The 27292-nt window shown below is 40.8% G+C and overlaps 1 protein-coding gene across 4 annotated transcripts in view; it reads left to right on the top strand.

Annotated features, from left to right (window-relative positions):
- Positions 1-27292, top strand: part of ARID5B (AT-rich interaction domain 5B) — a 121954-nt gene that overhangs the window by 27259 nt on the left and 67403 nt on the right. For all 4 annotated transcript variants that reach the window (XM_061448753.1, XM_061448763.1, XM_061448741.1 and 1 more), the window contains one exon: positions 21626-21856. In XM_061448753.1, the coding sequence (XP_061304737.1) occupies positions 21626-21856 (231 nt within the window). The remainder of the gene's footprint in view (positions 1-21625; positions 21857-27292) is intronic.

The raw sequence follows: 27292 nt of genomic DNA, 5'->3' as shown, positions 1-27292 counted from the left end.
AAAAACTTTGAGGGAGGGTTTGTTGTTCTGTTTTTTTCCTACCCAGCTATTATATCCCTCAACAGGAAAGAGCTTCTGGGATAATCATCTCACTTGGGTTTTGGGTGATCAGTGCCATTTTCTGTAGGCTTCAGACTAGCCTGGGATGCGTGAGAATGTCAGTGCCAGGGCCATACTCCAGCACAGCCATCAGCTTTGATCCTCCCGTGATGGAGCAAGAAAGAGGCAGCACAAAGCTGGGATAGGAGCAGGGATGAGGCTTGCTGCAGATAGCAATAAGGGCTGCTTCTCTACATTGTCACTAGTTTTTTTGGTGTGTGTGGCTTGATGGTTTTTGTTAGCCTTCCCTGCAGGGAAGGTTGGTGCTCAGTTTTTACTTTAATTTTTAGACCTGGGCCCTCTGACTTGCATAGAATGAATGTGAATGTCTTTGGTCATTTTAGGTACCATGTGATTCCAAGGCACAAATCATGATTTATTGGGTAAAGCCAATTTAATATCTTAAAAGCATAGAGTAGGGGATCAGATGTGAGCATAGCAGCCTTAAAATTTATTCCCTGACAACATACTTAAGAATGCAGAGGTCTATATGAAATACACAGGAAATGAGGCCAATTTTGTCCCTGCTGTTTTGACGGCAGGGTGCTCAGGAGAGAGTGTGGACAGGAATTCGTGTGTTTGATAATGTGAGCCCAGCATATTTGCACAACTGGAGTAGGAGCATTTTTCACCCTCTGCTGCAGAAACTCTGTCGGTAGTTTCTCTGCCTTTTTGAGAGATTTTTAACTGGTCAGACATACCAGCAAATCCATATATGTTAATATGAAAAGTCATTCCCTCATCTCCGGCCAACTGTGTACACTGTTTGCACAGAGCAGTACCTCTTTGCCATATCTGTGGGCTTGGGGCAGCACAGGGACCTGGTTCTTCACAAACAGAGATAAAATAAAGCTGCTATTCTGTATTAAACACTTTATCCCTCATCACCTTGTAGACAAAGTCAGAATAACAGTAAGAAAAAGTTTACATAATTTTTACCAGTTAAGTGTTGTTTCTGAAATAAGAAACTGTCAATAACACTGAAGCATAGTATATGGCTGGTTTGCTCAAATAAGCACTTCACTTTCTACATTTTAGGAAAACAATGCAATTAAAGTTCTTATTTGAAGAGGAAGACTGTAACAGTAGTGCTTGGAAATTTTACTGTCCTGACTCTGAAAACATTTTGAGTTCATTTGTCTGAAAGCGTCATTTACACCTACTGGGCATTTTTACATATGCAAATTCCTTACATAAAGTAATGTAACATTTCTTGGGCAGCAGGTATTTTTAGTTGGGCATGTAACTAAGGTTTTACAAATGTTTGGTGGGGTGAGTGGAAACTTGGAAAATAAGCTATGGTTCAGTTTTCTCTTGTTTTTACAGTGGTTTTGTCGCTTGTGCTTCTTACGGTCACAGCATTCTCCAGCTGCAGCACAAGCTCTCAGGAAACAGAAGTCTTTGGGCCCAGTTCCATAAAGTACTGAGTGTCACAGGTGGTGTAAGGAATGCTCTGAGCTCATTGAGGCTGACAGGACACTTACTCGGCATCACTGAAGGTTATCAAGACCTGACAGAATGGGATGGCATTCATAGAGAAAATGGGACTGCAGTTTCCATTTTGTTGCTCCTTTTCCTTTGGAGCATGTCTGTGTGGATTGCATGTAGGACTGCGTTTTCTCTGTGCCTCCTTGAGATATTTGCCCCAGCGATCCATAAGAATTTCCTGCCATCTCCATTTTCCAGTCAGTTCGCTAGCCAGATTACCCATACTAAAATAGGACACAAGGCTCCTTGGAGGAGTAGCTACAACAATTTTCTTTGTCGTGTGCATTCACCAGAGGAAGTGATACCAGTTCCATGCCGATGATTGCTAACTCTGAAGCCAAGAAGCCCTCTCGTGTCTGACAGCTTGAACACAGAGATCAGATTTATACCAGAGTGAATCCTCAGTTTCATTTGGTGCAGGAACCATTTTGGTATCTGTGCCTGAGATGCAGAGGCATCATGGTATTAGCAACAGAGCTATGGTAAAGCCCTGCCATTGCGTTTTCCATTTGTAAACTTGTAGGGATAACAAGTACCTTATGTTTGCCATCCTCACAGCTGTTGACGGTTCCCTCCCTGGTCAGAAAATCTGTGTGTTGGGCACAACACCGTGTTGCAGTGACAGTCACTGCTAGGCACTCTGAAGCTCAGACTATCCTGCCACAGTGTCTCAAAATGAACGTCTTGAGGTATCATTACATGTTGCTGGCTAAGTGTTGGGTAATTCCCACTGAGCTTGGCGACCTTGGGTGATGTAGTGTTCCAGTATAGGAATCCAAAGAGCAGCAAAGAAGAAAGGTTCTCCAGTGTCATTCCTGGACTTGTTTGTGAGGTTGGGAGTTTGGGAGAGCATTTTTTCAATCACTAACTCTGTTTAGCTGACAGTTAAAGCTTCCTTGTACTATCAAGTGAAATGGTGTGCTGAACCCAGGACATGTGGCTTGGCAGTCATAGTGAAGACCTCACTATGGCACACATTGGCTAGAGTAAGAAAAGGTCAGTATTTGCCCTTCCTCTAGTAATTGTGAGTTTTCCAGATTTTATTCTCTGGACACTGTCACTGCCTGTTTTTCAAAGCCCCCTGATAATCAGTCTTGAATTACAGGGGGGCTCTAGTGTTCCCAGGCTTGTGCTGGTGCATGAGGAAGCAGTCCGTGAGCCAGGAACAAAACACTTTGCATCTCTCAGAGGTTCCCGTCTCATTTGCATCTGGCATAAATGCAGTTTATTGAGTTGCTCATCGTGGACACACCATGGTTACCATGCAATAAGTAACTATTTTTTGCATGTTCTTTTCTTCCTAGACATTGTAGGCATTAGTGGATCAGTTGAGTACGGGCAAGAATGACTAAATGAGAGTGAAATGTTACGGGTCATTAAACAAACAAACAACCCCACCTTCATTTTATTGAAGTTACCTATAAATCTCATCAGTTTTCTTCTTTACAGCTGGTGGACCTGAGGGTCTGTATGAAAGATTGGGCTGTTAGCTTAGGCAAGTTAGGTGGCTTTAAGCAGCTATGAACTAGTTTTGTAGGGCTACCAGCCTATTTGGTTTCCAGAAAGTGAAAGTTTAAAGTAGGTCCCAAATCTGGTTTCTCACATGCAAGATCATTTTGCTACCCATGACCTAGAAATCAACAATGAATGTATAAATTACAGTCAAGAAGAAAATTCTGAATTTACTGTAAGGTGAGTGGAAGTTGAATAATTCCCTGAAATTCAACTGGAAAAAGAGAAAGAGATCACTGAATTCTAAAACAGCCTTCAATATAGACAAAGAAAATGTTATTTTAGTACAGATTAAACTTATGACTAAGATATAGAGGGATTATTGTGTCTGCTTCAGATGTAATTTCATGCCTGAGAATTTACATTGAAGGCAAACTGGTCTGGATCACATTAGCGAGGGCCCTGTTTTGCTGTCAGTTTAATTAAATGGAAACTGCTGGCAAGGAGACCCGAGTAGTTTTATAGAAGCAATACTATTTTGTATGTTGGAACAGGAAACTGTTAGGTCTTCCAGTTTGAAAGGGACACAAAAATGAAACCTGTGATTCATTTTTGTTTACAAACTCCCAGCTATATACAATGACCTTAGTGATAAATTAACTGCAATTACATGTTATATGTAGTGGGCTCTACAATAGCTGCAGACTTTGTAGTTACAAAAACTATGATCTTTGACAGGGAGGTCAGAACATGAAGTTTTTGCAAACAGTGCCTAGATCTTCAAAAGTATTCATGTTTCCTTCCCCGTTTCATGTGAGTAGATTGACAAGATGTGTGGTGGGTGTTCTGTTTGCTCGCCACAAGATTGTTGTCAGACAGGAACCCCCCAAAACAAAAAAGCCCGCCCTTCGGGAACATTGATTTATCTGTTAACTGTGCCTGGCATGCTGCCTTTTGGCTTTGATTTCAGAGAGAAACATATTTGGTTACTTTAAGAGGCAAAAGCATTGAACCTGACTTGTAGGGGAAAAAATTGTTTTCTTTCCCTTTTTCAGTTCTGTTTATCGTATCCTGACGTTCTGTATCGTAATTGTGCAACAGTTCCAAGTTGGAGTAAAGAAAAGTAGAACTGGATGTCAGGCTCCATCAGCCTCATTATTTGAGAGCCAGCTTTTCTAGGTGACTCAGTGGGACTGAAAATGAATGTTTATACAGGTTAATAGCAACCCCGTGACACCAACTTAGATGGTATCAGATGCTTTTTTGTTCTTGAGACTTGTTCACATCGCCTATTCATGTATCCTCTTTTTATTTATACTTGCTTTTATCTTTTAGAAATTTTTGCTGAGCTTGAGTTGACTTGCTTCTTCACCCCAAATCTGTTCATCCTTTTTTGCTTCTTTCACATATATTGAAAGAGAAGGGGGTTTTCTTACTATTATTCTTTGTCTGAGGTCTTACCTATTTTCAGCTATTTCATGATGTCACAGTGTGAGAGTAAAATTTGAGGATTTCAGAAAGTGAGGGTTTTAACCATGTTACAGTGATTATATTATTTATTCTGTATGTTTATACATATAGTCGTCTATAAATATGTGTGTATACACACAACTGTGTACATTTCTGAGCTCTAATACCCATAAAGCACTTGGCCCAAAGTGTATCTTAATGAAATTCTCCACATTCTTCAAGTAAGTATCAAAAGTAATAAAATACATTGTTTGAGACTTACAAAGATCAAAAGAGAAAGAAGGGAGAAAAAGATATTTAAAAAAAAACTGCAATAGCAACAAGAAAAACAGAGCAAGAAGGTTCTTGGAGATCCCCATCCCTGTGAATGCAATGTGGTTTGTTTTTTTTTCAGTGAAGCTGTAGGAGGAATCCATGTTTTAATATTAACTTCAGTCATACTGTAGCCCAGTGCCTCCAGTGAGCATGAAGCTCTGCATGGCTGGAAGGTAGGTGGAGATGAGATTTGAAGAACTGTTGCGTAACTGTAGGTGAGGGAAGGGAAGAAATGCCTCAGCCAGCATCAGTAACTTTCCCCTCTTACAGTAACTAACACAGTGCAGTCTGTCCCAGAGCACTTGGTGAGGTTTTCATATGCTGGGGGAAGCACTGGAGGGCACTTGTGCTGATCTCTGGTCCTCTGCCTCAGCTGGGCAGTGGTCTCCAGAGGGCTAGCTCCCCATGGCAGTTGCTTAGTAGTAATTAAAAATCAACGAACAGGCAGCAAACTCTCTTCAAATCCAGGGGCTGTCCATCAAAGCTCTCCTCTGGCTCTCACCTCTGTGTCCTGGGGGTAGAAGAAGAGCAAGAAAGGGTCAGTTAGTTTTGATCCTGACTGTGGTGAGGTAAGAAGTGCAGAGAGGTCAGGGAGGAGTTAGTCCATTATTTTGTGCAGATAAGCAGCAAAATAATTCACATGCTGGGACAAAGAATGCTCAGTTGACTCTGCTTCCACAGCAAGGAGGGCCTTTAGCTGTCTCCCTGGAGGGTTTCTAGCATGACCAGCTGGTCCAGCAGCAATGGCAGTACTCAGCCCCTGAACCTGTGGTCCACCAGGCATTTAGATGGCTGCAGGGAGCTTGGATAGCTTTGTTTCTTCCAGCCATGGCTCCCCATTATCCTAGACTCAATGGCTGCAACGCAGACACAACTGTCATACTACAGAGTTGTGGAATTCGTCAGTGCAGGCCTGCTAGTTGTGTTGGAAAGCTGTAAGGAGGCAAGGCCTTTCAAGGCAACCTAGGAAGGAGAAAGGCTTATGCAGTTGTAGTAGTGGTGGTGAGACTCAAAGCTGGGAAAGACTTCCAGTCTCTAGAAAGTGAAATGAGATTCTTTACCATCTAGTTTATTTTTTCTTTTTCTGTTCTGCTTCATGACAGAACTTCAAATAATTATGTTGATTTATGATTACAGGTATTTTAAAGCTGCAGTATGCTGAAACATAGCAATGCCAGCTTATAGTTTCTGGCCCTATCCAATTATACAATTGAGTGTAGGCATGTAATAATGTTATAACAGAAATATCCATCATGATGGATTAAATTTCATGAAGTACGATACAAGAATATTTATAGCTCCATTCTTAAAGCCATTTTTGGGTCAGAATATGCCTCTTTGGTATGGCCTTTAAAACCAGGATAAAATCTAAAACTTTTCTGTGTATGGCCCCTACCCCAGCCTACCCCAGCCCATTGCCTACATGGGGAGGGGAGTGTAGGTTGATGGTAAGCAGAAAATGATAGAACAGAATAATTATTTCCGCTAGAAAATGAGGATTTGGCGTTATTTTTACAGTTACACAGAGTCATTATTTGACTGTGCCACTGTAATGAAACAATAAAGATCATGCTTAATTTAAGTATCATCTCCCAAGAGACTTCTTGCTCTCCTTCTACCATTTTGACTATTAAAATTAATTTAAACTGCTGGTCTAGTTTCCCACTGCTTTTTAGAGAGTGGAGTGGGCAAAGTCTCCCCTCCTCCCAGCTCTGTTTAAATGCAGACCTTGGGCATTCCAGAAATCTGACCTTGTTTGTAGGGAATAGCTCATTTTTCTATAATGTAATATGAAGCACTCCTGTGTTTTGATTCCATGAACTACAGAGTTTAACGTTCAAACTTGCCATGATAAGGATATGATCTGACTGAGATAGAAACACTAAAGGAAATTAGCTATTGTGCTATTCTTTAACATATTGTTTGCCTAGCAGTTTTGTTTAGAATTATTTGGAATAATCTGAGAGTACTTTTTTAAAAGGATTATTTTTCCTTTTCTTTTTTCTTTTTTTTTTTTTTCCCTGCATAAAAAGTGGGGCTTTAAGATATTTCTCCTAAAATAAATGTGAGGCCGCCTCATTTATAGTCAGCATGCCTTGATTACTTGCAGACATGCTGGAAATTTACATGCGCTTTTCTCCATTATAAAACACTGATCTGTTCAGATCATTAGCTCCCTCATGACTAGAGTTTGGCAGCAAGCCAAGCCAGGCTAAATCTGTAGCTGTAAGTCGTGAGTTGAAATAGCAGAAAGTAGATTTGTAACTTAAAAAGTGTAAACAGTTTGGAAAATGAAGTAATTTTAGAGTATGATTGATTGCCTTAAGATTGCACTTTAAATTAGCCTAGGATCTCCGATGCAGATATAGGCACTAACTGCTCATTATATATTTTCACTTTTCTTTGGAACGATGGCATTGTTGGTAGGCTTCTAAACAGTGTATGCTTCTCCTAGAGTGACCTTTGAGGAAATGAATAGTTTTATTGTGTGTCCATTACTTTGCCTGAAACAACATTTTTGAGTTATTAATTTGGTGTGGACTATAAATAAAGGACTCAAAATGCAAAGCAGCTGTATTATGCTGCATACAGTTCATCAAACTTGTGCTTCAGCATCACCATTTGAGATTGATAATGCATTGTACAAATAATGTTTTTTTCCCCTGAAAAGTAAGTAACCTTTTGCGTAACCTGTGGTTGCTGGAGATTGGTCCTTGAATCTCATTGAAGCAAAAATGACAATTATTTTTAGCACAATTAGTCAGTGTTCTGGGGGACTGGCACACTGCATTCACTTTCTCAAGGACCCTTAATTGTCTAGTTGAGTGTCAGAAATGCACTGCCAAGGGTGTCTGGAATAAGAAATGCAGAACTTGTATGGTCAGTGCTCTTGTCTCCCCGTGGATCCCATGTATGCTGGTGTACTCAGCACCTCTCTGGAATAGAAGTGGTCCACTTATCACCCTGCATTGCAGCGTGCTCGGTCCTGGACAGTGCTGAGCTCTTACCATGGAGGAGACATCACTTGCCTGCCCATATGAGCAGTGGGCATATGCCAGCATAGCATTCCCCTGGCAGAAATGGGAGAAAGGTAATCCCAGCCTGTGACCAGCAGTAGTCAGTGTGGGTTTCTGGGAGGCGGGCAAGCCCAAGCGCTGGGTTGTAGCTGCCTGGTGCTGGTGATCCCCAGCAGCCATGGCTGGAGATGAGGAGCTTGGAGGCATGGGAACACAATGTGGTTATGGGGAGCATAAGGAGTCAGGGGGATGGGGGGCCATGGGCTGAAAGGAAGGTGTCACTGAGAGGTATGTTCAAGCATGTGAAAAACAGATTTGGAGTCCTGATGGTTAGGGTATAATCTGCCCAGCTCGCTCTGTACTGGTCAAGAGGAGTAAGTAGTGGGAGCTACAGCATGCAGATGGTTCAAGGAAGTGTGTGCCATTTAATACCTGGTGTCTTGCAAGCTCTGGCTCACAAATGGTGGGTGAAACCATTTGCTGCTCTTCCCAAAGAGATACAAAATCCACCAATTTTTGTATTCCTGCCTACTATATAAAGTCACAAAGGTTTCTAGCATGAAACAACACCTCAGTGTAACTTTGTGGGTGTTGGGCACATAACTTACGTGTACATATGAAGTGTATTTATTTTGTGTATCCAAGGGCTGCTGGCTGCTGCCCTTGCATGTTCACCATTGTAGGAATTAAGAGTCTAAAGCTATTTGACTGACATTGGTGGTGGTTTCAAATCACAATAAATAGCTGTGGCTGCTTGAAGAGGATATATAAGAGAAACTTACAATCTTGTATCAGAGCGTGCGTTTCATCTCTCTCCTTGTTTGGTATCTGGCATTCCATAGATACCAGACTCTGTTTTGTTGCTGTTCTGGAAGCTTCTTTCCCAGAGAGTATTTTTTCCCATTGTTATCACCCTTCCTTGATCTTCTTTCCTCTCTCCCTCCACATTTGAAATAAAGATTTTGCACTTGTGAAAGAGGTATGGCTGAGAGGTCTGAGCACAGGTCTGGGAGCCAGGACCTGCTGAGAGCTGAGCTGTGACTCATTCGGTGGCCTTAAGCAAGTCAGAACATGTCTGATGAGGTTATTTCATATGTAAAACAAGGGAAATAATACTTATCTATCTACCTGCTTCATAAGAATGCCCTGAGGACTAATTAGCGTCCATTAAGTGCTTTGAAATAGCATTATCTATTATTAGAGCAGGTTCCATACTAGTAGATAGTACAGCAGGATTGTTTTCTACTTGGGAGCCTTCCTCTCTGCTGGGTATCCCATCCTAAGCCAAGCGCAAGCCGCCTGGTGTTTTCTGGTAGATTGGCAGCACTCTGCTGGGCCCTTCCTGGGCGGGCAGATTCACTGGAGATTGACTCTTGTTGAAAAGTTGGAAAGAGCATTTGCCTAGAGAAAGGAGTGGGAGGATACTTGCTTATTCTTTTCAGCTCATAGACATAACTTGTCCTGAAATCCTTTCTCACCCTGCCTCCACCTGAGGCCTTTTCAGATAATTCAGGTAGCACAGCTTCTCATCTTCTCCAGGAATGGTTTCCTGGTCCTGCAGAAGAGAAAGAGAAATCATGTATGAGTTCCCAGGAGGAATGTGGGTCTGGGCTGGTAGGTTCCCATCACAGGGATCCCTTTCATATTCAAAAGGCTGTTCCTCTTTCTTGAAGAGCAAATGGTTGTATTCTTACCCTTCACTGTGTAACAGTCCTCTGCAAAGTGGTCAGAAGGTAAGATCTGATTTTGGGGATAGGATACTAAGCTCTGCAGGTGCGTGCCAGCTGAAGTCTGGGAGTACTTTTGTCATTGTAACAAGGGTTGCCATCTCACCGGCAGCTCCTTTTGTTCTCTGGTGCATCTTCTCTCACCATATACTTTTGTACCTCGTATGGATGCCATAATAATCTAGTTCAAAGGACCCAGCCCTGTTCTCACTGAAGCCCACAAGCCTGTCTTTCTACCAGTGAGACTAGGACTCAGTCCAAGTTGACTGCAGAGAAGCTTTATTTCTCTCCATTTGCTCCTCACGCGTCTCTCAGGCTGTGAGTAATGTGCAACAAAACGGCAAAGCCTGTGTGAAATTTTCCAAGGGAATTTTCTGTGTTTTAATAATGTTAATGAAATTGCTTAACACTTCATCAGATTTTTCAGTGTATATTGCTTTGACTTTTCTTCAGGCACTCTGACTTTTCTTCAGTACCAAAAGACTCTTCCCTTACAAACAGACTGAGGGCTCGTGTGAGCATTTTGTCCAATGATTGTCCCTTAGTCCAGCAGAAACCTTTTTTTGCACAGGTATCGGTAGATACCATTTGGAGGAAGCTCTCTGCACCTCCTCTTGTGCCTGCAGGAGGGGGAAGGGATCAGGAGCAACTGTCCCACAAGTTCTCACATGCCTGCAACTAATTCCTTTTCCACAGAAATGAGGCTGTGCCACAGAAAGACCTAATGATACAACCTTCATTCCACAGGAAGGCCATGGCATTGCTGAACTTCAGCACAATTGGTTTGTTCATTTTGTTGTGCGTACCACTTAGTTCTTCATCCTCATGTCCTAGATGGGGGAGTTCATTGGCTCCCTTTTCTTTTTCACGTTCTTCCATTACTCCTCTTCAGCTTGAGTCTACTTTGTTGTGATGCAGAATTAGATCAAGTGAGCAACCACAGATTTATTCGTATACCTTTAACAGCTATTGAAGCTACATGTGGTTTGTTATTCAGAGCAATAATTCGGGGTGCAACATGAGAGGTTCAGTTAGGAAGTGAGAATCCCCAGGTAGCTGGGGGAGTGTGGTGTGGGGGAGTTGGGTCAGTTACTTGGATTTGGGCAACTCCCAACTGGTCTTCCCTCGTGATAGTCCTTATGCTGAGTTTCATGTTGCCACCAGGAAGGAGGGGAACCAGAGTAAGGTTGTACTGGGGAACAGGTATGTACTACATTGGGATGAGATAAAGGATAGCAAATGCTTGGAAAAAAGTACATGGTGCTAGCATTTCTGTACTTGCCTTCTTTTTCTTTTTTTTAATTTTTTTTAAGAAATGGCATCATGTTAATTCTAATTCTGTGCCATTCCTGGATTTAAGCGTTATTACACTGCAGATGATAACACAAGTTTATCTGTACAATTCTTTAACTGTGGTTTTTATTTCCCAGCTTGACTTCTTTTTCTCTTCTTGTCTTTGATTGGCTTCCAGAAAAGTTATTAACATGTTGCAAAACAAATACAAGGGGCCACTGAAACTTATTAAAAATGGTTTCTTTTGTTCATATCTGGCAGTTGACAAATTGTCTTGTGCTCTATCTTATCTGCTCCTGTGTGAAAGGTTACATGAGAAAATGGCTGCAAATAAATTGCCATTGAATGTTGTTGAAGACTAAGCATACAGCTTCTCTATTAAGGACCTCTTTTAAAGCTTTCTGTTCAGGCTCCCCCCCTGCATGTCTCTCTAACACTTGTCTGTTATATTATGTTTGGCACAGAAGGAAACATTAAATAGAAAAGCAACGTCTGACTGTGGTGTTTCTAGACCCTATTATCCCTCTGTCAAATGTCCACATGAGAAGGGTAAAATTTTTTGTCCATATTGATGATGATTTCTGAAGGTTTTACTAACTGTCTTCAGAGGGAATTGCTAGAAACAAATGAAATTGAAAAGCATATTTTTGCAGCTTTGGAAATCTTACTTAAATCCATGTAATGAGACACACTCAGTAAAATGTAATTATTCTCACTTCTCCATGTGTCAGAGAAATCAGCAGTATGGTTAGGGAGCGGAGGGTTACAGTGAGCTTGTTATTTTTGTATGGAGCCAGATACTGCTTGTGTGTAGTAAATTGTAAATAGTGGGTAATGCAGTTTTTACATGTACTAAATACCCCGCAAGAATTAACGGGGTTGTTACTTCATTAGAAGTTTCAAAGAGGGCATAAACATCAAAAATGGAGCTCGACTGTTTAAATCACTGGACCATTCCACCCTCCACCCCTCATTTCACAGCTTTGAGGCCAGAAGCTTCTGCCATTGCTATTTCGAGGAGGGCACAGTTCCTCCGAATTTTCAGAATGATAGTGAAAGGGCCCCATGTGAAACACCAAGATAAGACTTTGACTCATACTTTTGTGGGTAATGGAAAATGAAGGCAGTTGATTTTGCTGTGTGGAAGAGGTGGCGTTAACAGTCCCTTATAAATAAGGCTGTGTATGCTGCTCTCTCATTTGTGCTTGGATGGTGTGTGGAGGTGAAAAAGAGAAGAGACAACAGGAGACCTGGTTACTCTGATGTTAAGTCCAGGTTTTTCATGCCTTAAAATTTTCTCAATCAAACATGGATTTGTCGTGAATCTCTAGCAGAGAGGGCAAATAACAGACCACAGATGAGGCTGGAGAATATCTTCAGGTAAAGAAGATTCAGTCTTGAGCACTGGATAGGGGAACCTGTTACATCTTTGTGCTCAGTTGTCATTGCTGTAAAAATGTGTGTGTCCCTCTCTTGCCAGTGGCTCCAGTTGCACACTTCTTTGCAACACCAGTTTTCATTCTCCAGTATTTTCTCTGCGCAGTGCTACACGTCAGAAGGAGGGAGACCAAGACACATAATCATAGTAATAGTAATAATAATAAAGATGATGAGAAGGTGTTGTAGGAGAAGTTACTGGATGTGACCCTCCCTGTGAAGGCGCTTTAGGGAACGTGTAACTTCAGTAACAGCAGCAGTGGAAGTACTTGTGTTTGTAGCATAACTCCCATACTCAAGTATTTGAAGGATCAGGCTTTATGTGTACGTACTGAAGTGTAGTTCAGTGGTATGTTGGATGGTGTTCAGAGATTGCTGAAAACGGTGCATTAAATAGCACTTTGAATTGCAAAGTGCTGGTTCAGTTTTGTCTATGAGAATGATAACACTTATTATCTGATTGTTCCCTGTGCAAATCTCACCTCAGGAAAAATTAAATTATGTTTGAATTCAGCTAAAGCAAAGTATATCATTATTTCCTTTCGTTATTAAAAGGGATTTTTACTGTTCGTTTGTTAAAACTAAAGCAGCTGCCATGTCAGAGCCATAGATGATTTAAAAGCAAATACAGAGGCAGAGCCATTTACAGTACAATTGGCTTTTTTAATGTGATTGAATTTCTCTTCTTGGCTTCATCATATTACCAAATTATGTTTTCAGCCCCCTCCCCTTTTTAATTCTTTCTTCTTTTTGTTATCAGCAGAATTGAAGCTGCTTATCAGTAACCACGACAACCAGAATAAATACTTGTTTTAAAGCTGATGCACATTCAACCTGAATGGTCCACATGACCCAGAACATTCAAGAGGACAGGCAGCATGTGCTCCCTTCTACAGTCAATCCTCCCCCTCCCCCCTTTCTCCCCATCTCCATCTGCTTTAGAAAGCTAATAGGGCAGTTTAAAAATCTTTTATGTCAGAGTGGTTTTCTGTAGCCACCCCTGGCCTTATGGACATGGGCTGTCCCACACCTGTGACCTGAGCAGTGAGGACAGAAGGAAATTTTGGGAGGTAGAGAGACGATTTCACAGCCCGGCTCTGAACTTGGCTGTATCCCCAGCATGGGGTAAGTTTTCTTGTGCTCCTCCAGCTATCATTGCAGCCATCACCTACCATTCTGTGGGAGGGCAAACTACTGCTTTGCAGACACTCCGTGAAGGGGGAATATAATCCTAGCTGGGCAACAGGTAAATAAAATGAAGGAGTGACTGGGATTGTGTGAAACAGTTTAAATAGCTGTGTTAGGAGACAAGCCCCTGACTGGTTCATCCCCTTTCTCTTCTGGAGGCAGGTAGGCTGGCAGGGGTGGCCAGAGACAGACAATTCCCTTTTGAGGAAACTCAGGAAACTCTCTCTCACCCAGAAATCCCCCCAAAAATGATTTTTTTGCCCAGCTTGTTTGCTCTCTCCCTTGCTTTCTAAGTTGCTTGGTGCTGCAGAATAAATCCTTTAAGCTTTCTCTGTCTCAGTTTCTCTCTCTGTGTAATGGGGATAATAATTTTTACTCATCTCCATAAAGCAGTTTGAGGCCTGTGGAAGGGATGTATAATAGTTGGAAATGACGATTGTCAGTTACTCTTTTGATTCTAGAAACACCTCATAAACCTGCTTCCTAAGGTACAGGAGGATCCTGGGAGTGCAGGGTAGGAGCTGCAGTTAGGAGGAGCTGAATATTGGATTAGGGTCTGAAAAAGAATGTTGAATGCCTGGTTGGAAACTTTTTTAATATTAAATTTCTTTCAGCTTCTTCAAAAATTGGATTTATGATTTGAATTCTAAGTGATTTAATGAAGTAAATATTATGGAAGATTTGATGATATGAGCATACTGTCAGTTATCGATCAACATACTCGGTTTTGTCTCCACCAAGTAGTAGAAGAACTGAGATCCAAACCACTGACTGTAAAATGTTCAACCATGTGCTGTCTTTTTTTCTTTTTTTAATGACTGTATTGCCATTGGTTTGAGCAGTAGTTTCAATCTCCAGTAGATTTGTGAGTATTCTCTTTCTTTCAAATGTTAAACTAATCTTAGGAATTCTTTGAACGGCTGATGCTCTGCTGGCACTGTGACAGAAAACAGAGGGCTGGGGAAGTGGCGCGAAATTCTGAGAATTAGCTCTGTCTCCTCCTTAAAAGGAAAGAAATATCTGATACATGCAGAAAGGCTGCGCATTTATTCTGTATGTTGGCAGAAGTGGCTTTTGCTTTTGATCAACTTAAAAGCAAAATCAGGCAGGCAAATGTCCACCTAAGAATTACAGGCAACTGGTTAACAGCATCATCATTATCATGTAAACATAAATGTAATCACTGTGTTCCCTATCCTGCAACATGTTGCCTTTGTTCTTGATTGCATTAACATTCAAATAGAGGGGGGTTCTCAACACAAGGATGAGTAGCATGCCTCTTTCCAACAAAGCGGTATTCCTGTTGTGTCAATAATTTACCCAAATTTATTTAAACCCAAAACTGCAGATTTACTGTCCTGTCTCATAGGGCCACATCATCACTGTATTTGCATTTATCTGAAAGAGAAATATGATTCTTAGATTAATATTTTTAGGTCTTGTGATTAATTGGCCAGCTAAGGCACACCAGGTGGTGTTACTGGAGTGAACAAAGGCTGTGGGAATGAAAAGGCAGGGTGGATTGGAAGAGCTGTGTTTGATAAGTTTTCCCTAATCACTGGAGAGAAGGTAGATTAGTGTGCTAGAGCATACAGAAGTAGTTATGTGACAGTGATTCAGCTATGTGAACTCCTCAGCTGTTGCTCCTAGATCACAGCAGCCTGGTGCAGAGGGACATGGATTCTTGCCAGGGTTCTTAGCCTTGTGTCTGCACAGAGGCTTCAATGTGAGAAGTGGTCAAGCAAAAAGCCAGGCGTTATTCTCCCGTCAATTATTGTTACTCTCCATATGAAGACAGGCTGATAAACTTGGGGCTGTTCAGCCTGGAGAAGAGAAGGCTGCGCGGAGACCTCATAGCAGCCTTCCAGTATCTAAAGGGAGGCTATAGGGATGCTGGGGAGGGACTCTTCATTAGGGACTGTAGTGATAGGACAAGGGGTAATGGGTTCAAACTTAAACAGGGAAAGTTTAAGTTAGATACAAGGAAGAAGTTCTTTACTGTGGTTGTGGTGAGGCACTGGAATGGGTTGCCCAAAGAAGCTGTGAATGCTTCATCCCTGGTGGTGTTCAAGGCCAGGCTGGACAGAGCCTTGGGTGGCATGGTTTAGTGCGAAGTTTGCCTGCCCATGGCAGGGGGGTTGGAACTAGGTGATCTGAAGGACCTTTCCAATCATAACTATTCTATGGTTTTATGTTCTATGGTTTTGTGATGGTTATTTCATTGGAAGACCCATCCTTTCTCTCACAGGAGTACCCAGAGATGCAGATAATGGTTGTCATTGCTTCTTGGCCAGCTGTAGTTACCTGGGTGATGATTTGGGGGTATTTGGCAAATTATGGCTGTACTGTGATATGGGAATGTGTTCATACTGAACGATTCACCTTACAGGTTTTTGGTCATGAAGACCAAGTTTCTTTGTCTTTCTGGTTACTCTTTCATTGTTCTGCTGTTTCTGTTACTTTTATACTTTTTGAGAAGTTCAGGGTTTAGTAATTGTGTAGTAAGTTCATTTCTGTTTGCTGGAAAGCTGTGCTATCTCCCTTTGGGTTGTTGTTAGAACAACAATCCATTTGAGATGTGTAGAGCCTGCATGACCTGCAGTCATTGATTTTGAGGGGTCAGCTGTGCATGTCTTTGTCTTGTTACACCTGTGTTCTCATCCCATACTGCAGAAAGACCTTGCCAAAGGAGTAGCACAAGGGAAGAATTAGATCCTATTTTAAGAGCTGGAAGAGCCGAAGTCCATTGCCACAGATGAGATTGACCTTTTTTATCTTGATGGCAGGTGTATCATCTGGGAGGGGATGTTTTACCATGCATTTGGACCCTTACTTAGACAGAGAGTGCTTTGTCGCTTAGGTAGAATTAATTTAACTCGCTTAATTCAATCTACAAGTGAAGACTCCAGACTAACCTACTTGTCATTGATGAGGGAGTAGTAGCTCCAAAGAGTGAGTTGATCCATGTCTTATAAAACAGCGTGTTGGAAGGTGATCTTTCTGATTACAGAGCAATCTGCACAACTGTCATAGACTAAAACTGCATTATTAGGTGTAATGAGTCCCATCATGTGTGCTCCTGTGAGTTGCTGAGAGTCTTGGAAGGGCAGTGACACTTGAACACTTGCCTGCAGTAGTCAAGAGACATCCCATCTTCAGAGTTACATCCACATCATTTAGCAAAGTTAAGCCTTGCCATTCCCAGTCCCTCTGGACATCCTCTCTTACCTCTGTGTCTGCTACATATTGATGGTATGGTCAAAGCCATGCATACAAGCAATGATAAACTAATCATGATATGTGCAGCCCCTGAGAGACACCCTTAGTAAGTGAAGGTAATGAAAGGCGGCAGAGTAGTGAGGGCATCGTGCAGGAAAGGAGCCTGATGGGCAGAGCCCTGCAACTTCTCTCATTTTCGCTCTGTATCCCAAACAAGTCCCTTGCTCAGTTTGCTACCCACACACCAAAGCATTGTCCCATTTTATCTGGTTCCCCCGATACTTCCATTGCTTATCTTATGAAGATCCGTGTCAACATTTATCAAAACAAATGACAGGCCTGGGACCTTTTAAGTGGTTTTTTTAGTTAATAAAACCGATCTTCTACTTCTGTTATGTTAAAAGTACATTATCTTTTTATTACAAACTCTCTACAGCTCTGTCTGTTTTCCTTCTTGGCAATTTCATGACTGCTCCAGTTGATTGCTGTACGGAGAATTACAAAATCATTAAGGGTGGGGTTTTACCAGCTGACTTACAGTACAAGCCATTTCTCAAAATAACCACAACAGTGCAATACTGATGTGTAATTTACGTCACAGTATGTTTTTATGAAATAGTTTGTGGCTTATTCATTTAGATTTAGAACCGAATATCTCTTCTCTCGCTTTTTAATCAAGCTTTCTTCTTTTTTTTTTTTTTTTTGCTTTTTAATATTTTCCATTCCTCGGCTTGGCTTGCCTCCAATTTACCAGCTACAGTGAGGAGGAAAAAGAACTTTTTTTTTTTTTCCTTTTGCCTGCAGTTTAACTGCAAGTCTGTTTTCCTCTTTGATGTATATATTTGTGTTAACTGCCTCGGAAGAGATGGTAGATTTGTGATAGAATATATTGCACAAAGCTTGAGCAGGGAATTGATAAAAGAGATGCAAAAGTTCAGAATTTCAAACCATACCAAGCGACTGACGCTATTTAGCCTCCTGCTCTAGTACATTTCCTTTTTAAAAATGACTTTCTGTATAATGTCTTGTAATTAGAACAGGAAATCATTGAGTAACTGTAAGAAGAATAAGAGCACTTAAACTGAAAAGAAAATTACCTTCCGAGAAATTATAGTCACAATTTTTTTTTCCCTTAAATCTTTTTTTTTTTTCCCTTCACATTAGTGTGTTGGTAATGATAGTAACAGATGTACATACCCTTATCTGTGTCATTGTTCTGCTTATGTTTTTCTGGGTGAAAAAAAAGTCATTTTCAGTAATACGGAAAATGAATGAACAGAAAATGGGAAGTGCCTAATTACAAAAAATATTCTGTGTCACAACAGAGTAGCAATTAAATTGAAACTTCAATATAATTATCAATAACAGTCGAGCCTGGAAGGGTGCCAGGTGCGTAAAGTTGGTGCTCAGCCTTTATGTGGTTGCTAGGAGCACAGCGAAAAGTATAAAGCTTAGAGAAAGGAATGTCTAATGTAATAAAGTAACAGAAGGTAGCATAAATCATTGTGAGAGCAGTTCATATTGACATTATTTTACTTAAATTGGGTTGAAACTAGACATTTAGTCTTACAAGAGGCACAAATTCATATTTCTTCCACAGAAATAACTGTGCTTTCTGGGAAGAAGTGGAGTGTGCTTTCCTAGCACCAGCCTCGTACATATTTGGAATCTTTTAAACAAAAATCTTTAAATGTTTGTTTCTGTTGGCATCCAGATGCATTTGCACTAATACGATTAAAAGAACTAAAGGGCAAAATACTTGGCAGCTTTTGCAGTTGAGGTAATTAGGTACAGGAAGGAACATGCATAGTTTTTCCATCAAGCTCTATAAAATCCTGGTGTGAAGGTCTTTAAAGAAAAAAATGCTTACTGATGTTGAGAGTAGATTATGGCGGTTAGCAATAACATTATAGGCTGATGTTTCCGAAACAAGCAAACAAAAGGCGAGTTACAGTTTTTTGTTTCTCTGCTCTCTCTGTAAATGGTCTGGCTCTGGATGGATTTGTTAAGAATTCGTGCTTTTAGCAGGCTTTATTTTTTTCTTTGGGGGCTTTTAATTGTCTTGCATTACATATTAAAAATGGTTGTGCTGATTTGAAAGTCGGTTCTTGCATAGATTCATTGTGTTTGGCATTTCATGCATCTCTTACTTACAAAGACAACTTGAAGAACATGTAATCCAACATAAATGCCAGGCTGTGCCAAATCCCAGCTCTCTTTACCCTCACAAAAGGAACTGTTGGATTACATCTATGCATATATAGGCAGTGCTCAGAAGGCAGAGGTGGAACCTTGACTCCTAATTACAGTTTCTCTGTTTTCAGCCCTGAAATATATAAATAAATGAAAAATTACATTGGAGTGGGTTATTAAAACACACGATTATGATATAAGCATGGGATTAGAGTAATTTCAGTGGAGCCTTACAAGCAGTGTACTGTAGGTACCATGTTCTCTCAGTTGAAGCTAAAATGAGATTCAGAAATAAAGCATCTTGGTTTTCTGAGATCTCAGTTAAATGTTTTTAGAAATTACTTCATTTTTCTTGGTTTTAATGGAATGTGATCCACATTTTAATCACTGCTTCTCCTAAGAGTTAACTCGTAAGATATTTCTGAAAAATATTCAGCAATATACACTCCACTGTTAAACAGCACATGTTAGATTTTGCCAGAAGAAAAAAAATAGTTCTTCTTTGCGCTTGCATTTTATTAGGGATTGGTCTACTTTGATTTCTCTTTTCTCACGTGGGCATGGTTGAGAAAAAAAAGTCTTTGTTCCAGGAACACTCTGTTTGTCTTTCACTAAACAAATCTTCAGTTTATTCAGCCTTTGTTCATTCTTAGATTTATCTGTTGAACCTGGAATGAATAAGGAAAGGAAACAAATGCATCATGAAGTACTCATTGGAGTTGTACAAGCATGTATGAAACTGATTCTGTAAAAAATGACTTTATTTAAATTTATGCCAGGAGGTTGAGTCAAGTCATCAGTTGTCAGAGGTAGAAAGTTTGTGTAGTTCTGCACAGGGATTTACAGCACATTTGTCTAGAAACTAATGGGTTACTACAAAGGCATATGGAATATACATTTACGTACACCCTGTTTAGAAAGCTGACCACAACCTGGCATAAGAAAAGTGCTGTCAGATCAACAGATTCAGCTCTCTACTATCTACGCAAAGGTATAAAGTAGTAATAATTGTCTGTCAGGCATATATGAAACTCGCAAAAGAGCTAAAGGATGGATCATGTGCTTGTTAATTCCTAGAACAATTTTCCTGATCTGATTTTAGAGTTTCTTAATAAAGAAAAGAGCGTATTATTCCCAAGAGCAATTGGCTCAATCGTGCTGTTGTAGGCTTATGGGATACTTACTTGTTGAAAACAAAGAAAAGTGTGACTTTATTGACCAAAGCATCCTTATTGACCAGAGTGGTTATAGGACATACATTTTATTTTCTTAGAAAAGTAATGTCAGTTTCCCATAATGTATTAAAGATACTTTTTTACACAATTTTTTTGATCTCCCCACCTACATCAGGGTAGTGGTGAAAGTTCTGAGGTTTTGAAAGTGATGGCTTTCAGGAGCTGTGCTTGTAAAAACAGTACTTCCCAAGTCTGTCTGCCATGCTGATTTTTTTTTTGCAGCATTGCATTCATCTGCAGTGATGACATTCTAGGTGATATATCTGCTTCCGAAGACTTCTTAAAGTTTAGCCTTTTATGTGTTAACATTTCGATTGCCTCACCAAATCAGGATGAGTTGTGGCACTGTGTTTAGTTGGGGTGAACTGATATGACAGTTTCTTTCAATATCTGAAGTGATTTTTACTTTAAGGGTAAGAAAGATGATTTCAGTATTGATAATGGGATTAAATAGTAGACTTTCTGTCTCTGGCAGAAGAAATAGCTGAGTTATTCAGTAATCATAGTACAGGAGAAAACATAAAGTGAATGCTCTTGCTTTGCCTTCATTGGTATGCATGGAAAGTCATGTTCAGTTACCCCACCTGAGGAGATAAATGAGCATAAAAAGAAGAGCTGTTAACTATCAGCTGCATACCTGCAAATGAATAATTTCTCATGTTTACATCTCTGGTTGGGGTTTTTTGCTGTTAGGTTTCCTGCTGGTTATCATATGATGAAACTTGATTGTGATATTTCAAAATCTGCCGCCTTTATTTCTAATATTAACTAAAACCTGAGGCAGTGGAAAAGTCCGAGCTCTAGATTGCTTTATATCTTGACCCCACATTTCGACAGTGTGAGCTGTTTGAAAATTAATTTGCTCATTGTGCTCTGCAGGTGTTTTATTGAGTCCTGCTGCATTTGCAGTTAATGTGAGGAAAGTTATTTCCACCTGTTGGGTTAGCTTAGCATCAATGACCAGGTCAGATCAGCCCACCTCCCTGGCCCAGGACCCTTTAGTAGTTGCCTGTGTCAGACACTTCAAAGGAGAATAGATAGTTATATGCTCCTGGGCTTGCATATTATTATTTTTAAAAGACGCTAGCTGGTGTAAACATGAGTTCAGTAAGGCTGTATAGGGAGCTGAGTGAAAATGACAGATAATATTTCTATCAAAGCAGCCAAGTTGGCAAAGTAGAGCACTTTGATTCAGGCCGTTGGCCAACTTCTGCAGAGAGCTGTTTTATTACTCATACAGGTAGCGTCCTTGTGGATAAGCGTGGAAGAATTGAACAGAAAGCCAGAAAAGAAGCTGTTTCAATAATTTTTTTTTTTTTTTTTTATTTCTGTTTTTAACCTTTCTTTTGAAAACCACTGTGCTCTAGAAGATAGGTCTTGAGAAGAGATTGAACCAGTGGGCCATGGGTTTTCTGACATGTTTGAGTTACAGCTCAGGTTTTGTGTTTTTCTGACATACTAAGAGGGTGTTTTTTTACTTTTCTTCTTCCAGGTGAGGATGATGAAGATTCAAACCTGCTAATTCTGAGCTACCCACAGTACTGTCGATATCGTTCCATGTTGAAGCGCATTCAGGACAAGCCTTCGTCAATACTAACAGACCAGTTTGTTTTAGCCCTGGGGGGCATTGCAATAACCAGCAAGAATCCCCAAATCTTCTACTGTCGGGATACATTTGATCACCCTACTCTAATAGAAAATGAAAGTATATGTGATGAGTTCGGTAAGTTACGTTACAGCTATTTTTCTCAAAAGTAAAGACGTTTTCTTCTTTTTAAGTTTCCATTGATTTCCAAAGGGAAGATGTGATTCCTGTGAAATGAAACAATACTATTTATGTTTGAAATGTAATGTACTAAATGTGCTCTTTCCTCTGTGAGACTGAAGTATTCTAGTCACTGGTGATCTTCATATTGCAACTTGAGTTTATCACAATTAAAGATACTGTTACATGGGTAGAGCATGTAGCACAGTTACTCAGTATAAGTGAAAGGGTCCCTTGTCTGGATTTGAAATTTATCTACCTTATCTTTTCACCTATAGCTTGTCTTTCCAGAAGCTTTACAAAGCATGTTGGGGTTTTTTTGAAGTCGTTGTTGGTGCAGTATGCTAGCAAATGCAAAATACGAGTCAGTCCCTGCACATCCCATTGCTGTTGCAGAGCACTCATCAACTGCACATATGCTCCCAGGGCCCAAAACAAACGTCAGCTATAGCTGGTGTGTTTCTGGCCTTCCTGGAATGTGAGCTTTTTCAGCAGCAGCTTTGCCAGTGCAAGGAGTTTGATTTTACAAGTGCAGATACAGTTCTGGGAGGTGACTTCTTAATTCAAAGGTTTTAGAGAATACTCTGCAGCTCCTTACAGCTGGGAGAGAGTGCTGCAAGATTTGACTCCTGGTCTCTGTCAGGTGATTTCACACATTTTTTGTGTGTGTCAGATCAACCCAAGGGCAGCGGATGCACTGCTAAATGTGTGACAGAACTCATGTTACGTACACACCCAGGGTTATTCTACCAGTGGGTCCAGTGTAATTTCTTTAGCTGTGAACCTGTGCTGTGAGAATTAAGTTTATTACCCATATCACCTGATGAATGAGCACTGCAGCTAATGCCAGCAAGGTCTGTTTGCAAAGCGATGGGTGCACCTTTGCTGTGCAAGACCCCTGCATCTCTGCAAGGAGCTCTTGTGATCTCTTAGAGAATTTCTCATTATGCATTCAAGATGTAATAGTGGGAGTGAGAGGTAAGGGGTTCAGTGATGTCTGTGATCAGAGAATAATCTCCCTCTTTCTTCAAAATCTATCATGCTGGCTTTGAACTTGACGCCCAGTCCAAGCCTCCTTTATGTTGACAGAAAAACAGTGACCCAGCTGATGGCATTGGTGCATTTTGTGGGTAGCGCAGGACTGCTCCTCTGCTGCTTCACCAGTCAACTCCCAACAGGCAGGAGAGATCCTTACTCACACGATGTCATCACTGGAGCACATTACTGCTCTGAATAATTATAATTTTGTCATGTCAAGCTTTTGCAGGATCAGGCCCAAACTGTCATATCTGCTCATTCTCACACAAAACATTTACAGGCTTTGAATGAACTATGGATAAACCTGTTGGTTGCTCTTAGGGTGCTGGTGGTGAAAAAATGAATGAAATGCCCTGGAAGTTTGGTCCAGTAACACAAAAGTATCATGTTGATTTTTATTTACTCAGAGCTCCAGCTCAGAATATAAAGTTCAGTTTTAATTGACTATCCTTTTTATATGGAAAAGGTTATTTTAGGTTTGAAGGCGTTTGATGAGTGTACCATCTGCTTTCTGTTGAGTATTTTATTCAGGGTCATTCCTTGATTACAGGTTTGTTGAAATAGTTGGATCCGTAATGTAAGCGTATCATGGAATATTAGTAATAGATGAATCAAAGGCATGTGGAGTGATGCAGAAACTACGCTTAGTGAACCATAGCAAGTGCTTTGTTCAGTCTCTGAAAGCTAACTATGCCATTCTCTTGACCTTTGCAAGGCAATTATCTCATTATCAAACCAGAGCCACAGAAATCTTAGCCATAGAAAGTAATAATGTGTATTTAAAATTTAGTTTGGTTTAAGAAGCGGATTTTTAAAATGCCTATAAAACCAGAAAAAAACCCATGGTCTTTAAAAGTATTTCTTATGAAAATAATGATGCAGTAAAACTTGCAAGCCCTGCTATATTAAGAAGAAAAAGAATGGCCAATGTATGGTTCTATTTCTGTATTGCAAAGTGTATGGTGTCAATTATACTACCTTTGTTAGGGCAACAGGCAAAGTGCTATTTTATCCTTTTCTTTACCGGCAGGACAATAAAATGTACAACCTTTGTTACACAAACAGCTTATATTGATATCATGTAGATTGATGTCACATGTGGAAAGTGATGACTGCTAAAGCTAAACAGAGGCAGGGTGGTACAGCAGATAAATAGATTACTCTAAGGCGCTGGTATTTATCAGTCAAATCTGAGGGAGGACCAGATTTCAGAAATATGACTAAAATTCTTAAAAGGTGTCTGTAAGGAGATCCAGACACATTTAATTTGAAGAGCTTGGCTATTTTTTACCTTGCAAATGAAAGAAGTGTGCCGAAGGAGCAAGACAGGAACTTGTATATTTCCTTATCACTTGAAATTCTCCAAATTCTAAAGTGAGTACAAAAGTTGGGAAATACAGTCTACTAATGTCTTTATGTGGGAAGCACTGGCTTCCCATACAGATGCCAGGTCTTCTACAGAAACACTGCTGTTGGGGAAGGCGGTGTATGTTCCTTGCATGTTGGAATACTGTGTGACAGATACAGCATGTAACAAGTGAGATACCCGAAACACCTGTACAAAAAGCCACGCTCACTGCAGCATATAAGCTGTTGTCCTTGTTAGGCAGTTTTAATAGAAGTGTTTTTCCAGGAAGTAGTCTCTCTACTTTTATTATATGTTTAGAACAAAAACAGCTTTTTTTTTTTCAGTTCTGACTCCTTCTCATACTCCCTCCTTTTTTCCCCCATTCTATAAGGTTTAACAAAAATAAATAAAGAAGGAAATGAGGAAGAAAAAGTAAGTTTTGTTGACAGTAAATAATGTGGGGTTTGGTGTGGGTCTTTTTTAAGTAGAAAGGGGATGTAGATGCTGTCTGTGAGTTCCTCCAGGGATAGCTGGAAGAGATGCTTTGATAGCTCAGGCAGTTCAGTGTGGATGGCTTCTGTATTTCCACATAAGGAAATACAGGGTTTGGCTGCGGTAAGCTTCCCCACCAGCTTCAGTGTGGGCTACCACAGCCAGTGCACTGCAGTTGCCTGTATTTGTCTCTGTCCCGTCTGTGTGCTGCTCTATGGCACATGCCCAAGTGCCATATATACGCAGGAATACTCAGGGCTGTTTTTCTTGCAGAGTCCTTTTCTGATTCTCTTCTAGCTTGGTTCAATGTGCCACAACATCCCATCAAGGAGGCCAATGGAGAAGTAGGCTGCTGAGGAATTGTCTTAGCATCTGGAAGGCTCAAAGGTTTACATCTGTTTCATTGGAGCCTGACAGGGAAGAACTTGCTCTCCATTTACAAAGGAAAGACTGTTCAAAGTGGGAAGCCTCCTTCTCCCATTCCTGTTGATGTAACTACTGATGACTTAACCTGTCTTCCTTGGAGGTTACCCTCCAGAATGCAGATAGGCCTAAAAGCTTGCTTCTTTTCAGAACACAGAGGATATAAGCCATGCTTGATGTCTTGATAGCAAAAGTTCATTGATATGACCACAGCCAGACTGTATACTTACTCCCCTCCTGAAGTAAGAGGAATTAGAGGTCTTCACCAGCATGAAACTGTCCAGGTGGATAATGAAATTGTTGCTGTCTGGGAGCAAGAAATCTGAGATTTTGAACCTGCACAGGAGGCTAGAGTTGTCCATGGTTGAACTGAAGCAGAAAAGCTTGATGCCTGTGTGATGTTGCCTCCAGCCCATGCAGGCTTACACGTCGCACTGAGCAAGGGCCACAGGGAGAGCTCAGGCTGGACTCCATCAGCAGTGGCAGCAGCATCAGGACCAGTGGCACAGCAGGGCAGGCAAATGGGATCAGTGTTCTTGATGGCTTCATTTTAGTTCTCTGCACAGACTAGAGTTCACTTATGCGTTCTTTTATCTAACTGCTCCTGTTTATTAGCATGTGGAGAAAACCAAAACCCTATTTCCTCATTCCCCCGCTCCCTTAAAATGAAAATAGTATGTGCCAGCTGAACAATTTATTTCAATTCAAGACATTTTTCAAAATCTTTTTCATTTATCAGCTGTTTGGGTTACTGTTACTGAATAACTTTTGTAAATGCTTATAATTTACTGGCATTTGCTGTGTGGTCATACATGATGCAAGAGAGAAGGAATGAAAAAATAGGGATCCTAATACTCTTCATTATAGACCAAAGAGATCTAGCTGGAGGCAAAGCTGCCTGTGTGTCCAGAAGATGTATCTGAGGGTCACTGGGCAGAAACCAGTGTGCACTTGTTGCTAGAGCAGCGCACATCCTCTGTATTTGCTTGTCTGAAGGTGACTTGGCCTTCTACCAGATTCATGCCCGCTCCACTGCAGTGACTGGGTTCCTGGGCACATCAATGAGCATGGATCCTTTTGTGACCCAGCTGTGGTCTATGTGCCCCTACAACAAGGGAGTGCAGAGATCTGTCTGCACAGACATCATCAACGTGACCTCCACCTTCTGCAGGCCTGGGGATTTAGGGCAGATTAGAAGTAGAAGGGTCAGGTGCTTGGGTGATGGTGGATTTCTACAGCTCCATCAGCTTTGACAAGTGAAAGTCTCGCACAGAAAGATTTTGTCATGGTGCTTTGAAGGATAAATATTATCAATCCTTACTGCTAAAGATGAACCAGAAGGCTCACTTTCATTTGTGAGCATGGGGTTGCTTTTTCTGTAAACAGTAGTGGGAGAGAAAACTGAATACCTTATTTCTTCTTGATTTTTAAAATCTATTTGGTAATTTTTAAACCATTCTGGGTTATTTTTACAGCATGCTGGGTCCAAAATGCCATTAAACAAGCTGTTTGGTCCCGGGTGTACTGTAAACACTTGTTCACCCCCAAAAGAAGATTAAGAGTTTTATTTTTGCATGTAAAGACCAGTTTTTTATACAACATTTCATATGCAAAAGTAAGAGAACTACATCCTGCTGAGGTATTAATATAATTTTTTCTCTGAAAAATGAAATTTCTTCATTTTACCATAGCGTGAGCAATGCAGAGGGAAAAACTGCTCATCGAAGAAAATTATGTATAAAGGGCATTGCAGTCACCACTTCCCTCCTCTCCCCTTCCCCCCCCCCCCCCCCCCCCAAAAAAAAAAGACCCCTTAATGCGGTATCACTTGCATTGGAAAAATCTTCTACATTCAAAACAAAACAAAAAAAACAAACCTTCAACAATTTGGATCTCCCTGTAAAATATGCAGCAAGCAGGTTCTCTCACTTCCAGGGCTTGGAGGGAGTGGTTAGAAGTGAGGGATGACTTGGCCATCCCTCCTAGCCACTGAGTTTCTGAGCCAAGAATTTCAGGACTTCCATCTTGTCATTGACCAGGGAAGCCATTGCAAGACAGTGCTATGAAGAAGAAGGGACTGTTTAGGGGTAGGT

The sequence above is a fragment of the Pezoporus flaviventris genome, unplaced genomic scaffold (genome assembly GCF_033815535.1).
Source record: "Pezoporus flaviventris isolate CSIRO_AGI_PZ_B2104156 unplaced genomic scaffold, CSIRO_AGI_Pfla_v1 ptg000001l, whole genome shotgun sequence".
NCBI lineage: Eukaryota > Metazoa > Chordata > Aves > Psittaciformes > Psittacidae > Pezoporus > Pezoporus flaviventris.
This window is presented reverse-complemented; position numbering and strand designations above follow the sequence as displayed.